Source organism: Microtus oregoni, unplaced genomic scaffold (genome assembly GCF_018167655.1).
Source record: "Microtus oregoni isolate MIOR12 unplaced genomic scaffold, Mior012 000023F_ref0000262, whole genome shotgun sequence".
Classification (NCBI taxonomy): Eukaryota; Metazoa; Chordata; class Mammalia; order Rodentia; family Cricetidae; genus Microtus; species Microtus oregoni.
The window spans coordinates 8,787,786-8,789,308 of NW_024543082.1; the positions used below are offsets into that span (position 1 = coordinate 8,787,786).

At 53.4% G+C, this 1,523-nt stretch overlaps 1 protein-coding gene across 1 annotated transcript; it reads right to left on the reverse strand.

Moving 5' to 3' along the window:
* Positions 1-293: 293 nt before the first annotated feature.
* Positions 294-1,099, reverse strand: LOC121461812 (rho GDP-dissociation inhibitor 1-like). The gene has a single exon (XM_041673131.1). It carries the CDS (start codon positions 1,037-1,039, stop codon positions 425-427), a length of 615 nt encoding a protein of 204 aa, XP_041529065.1. The 5' UTR covers positions 1,040-1,099; the 3' UTR covers positions 294-424.
* Positions 1,100-1,523: the final 424 nt, after the last annotated feature.

The window sequence follows — 1,523 nt, forward strand, 5'->3', positions numbered from 1 at the left end:
ACCTGGCCAGGGAGTGGTGGGGCTAAAGGACAGACAGCCCAACCCTGCCCACACTGAGCAACCTAGCTCAGATGGGGCAGAGACAAGTGGGCTGGGCAACCCAGTGTTCCACTCCATTCTAGAAGCCAGGGCCTGAGGAAGGGAAGACAGAGGGAACCTGGAGGGACACAGCAGATTGGAGGCCTGGGCTGGAACCCCTCCCCCACCGCACAGGCAGAAGCAGCAATGTGACACTGGAGACCACAGGGGCGTGCAGGCAGTAGGTGGAGGAGGGGCAGACAGAAGAGTTGCCTGTCTGAGAGGACCAGGGAGGAATGGTGAGGGAGGGTCCTGTCAGCACTTTGGTTTGGGGGGGGAGGGGTTTGGGGTGGGGCATGTCGGTCCTTCTGTCTGTCCTTCGCCCTGCCCGCCTCCCAGCTGGAACTCAGTCCTTCCATTCCTTTTTGATGGTGAGGTTCCACTCCCAGGACAGGTGGTCAGTCTTGTCGTCGTCTGTGAAGCGGGACTTGATGTTGTAACTGCCCCGCACCAGCATGCCTTTGGGGGCCTCCTCCATGGGTGTGAGGAACTCGTACTCCTCAGCCCGGGGTCCGTAGCTCCCGACCATGTAGTCAGTCTTGTCGATTTTGACCCCTTTCCTGTATGTGTGCTGGATGTACTTCATGCCTGACACGATCTCTCTGTTCACCCGGAAAGAGATTTTTATCCGGTACTCCACACCTTCCTTCAACACAAATGACTGTTTCTTGAAGCTCTCCAGATCACCTGTCAGGTCCAGTTCCAGAGGGCCCGGGGAAGAGCTGCACACCAAGGTCAGGCGGGTCACAATGACGTTGGGGACATTGGGGTCTGCAGAGACAGCCACTCGGCCCAACAGGGCCTCCTTGTACTTCCGAAGGCTCTCATCATCCTTGTCCAGTTCCTGGATCTCCTGGATGCTCTTCTGGGCTGGGGGCTTGTAGTTGACAGAGTGCTCATCTTCCTCATTCTCGGCCGCTATCTGGGCAAGCTGCTCAGCAGTGGGCTCCTGTTCTGCCATGCTCACCGCTAGCCTGGGACACCGGAGGCTCGACCGCCGCTCTCGCGCTCCCTCCCGCACCCAAGTATTTGTTATAGATAACTTGGAAAATGTATTGTCTACTGAGAAAAGGAAAGTGATTGCCTAGATAATACTATGCATATACCATCACTGTTTTCGTGACAGTAGACTTATCTATTTTTACTGATTAGGTTAGTGATGTGAGATTCCCCTCTGTATGCTGTGATTACCATTAACGAATAAAGAAAATTGTCTTGAGCCTATGATAGGGTGGAACTTAGTTAGGCAGGGAAAACTAAACTGAATGCTGGGAAAAAGGAGACAGAGTCATAGAGAAGCCATGTACCCCTGCCGGAGACAGACGCCAGAACTTTGCTGGTAGGCCACAACCTCGTGATGATGCACAAAATAATGGAGATGGGTTAATTCTAGATGTAAGAACTAGCTAGCACTATGCTTAAGTAATTGGCCAAGCAGTGTTTTA

What these genes read in the sequence shown, in the direction of transcription:
- LOC121461812 (XM_041673131.1), bottom strand. Translation starts at nt 1,039, where the DNA reads ATGGCAGAACAGGAGCCCACTGCTGAGCAGCTTGCCCAGATAGCGGCC.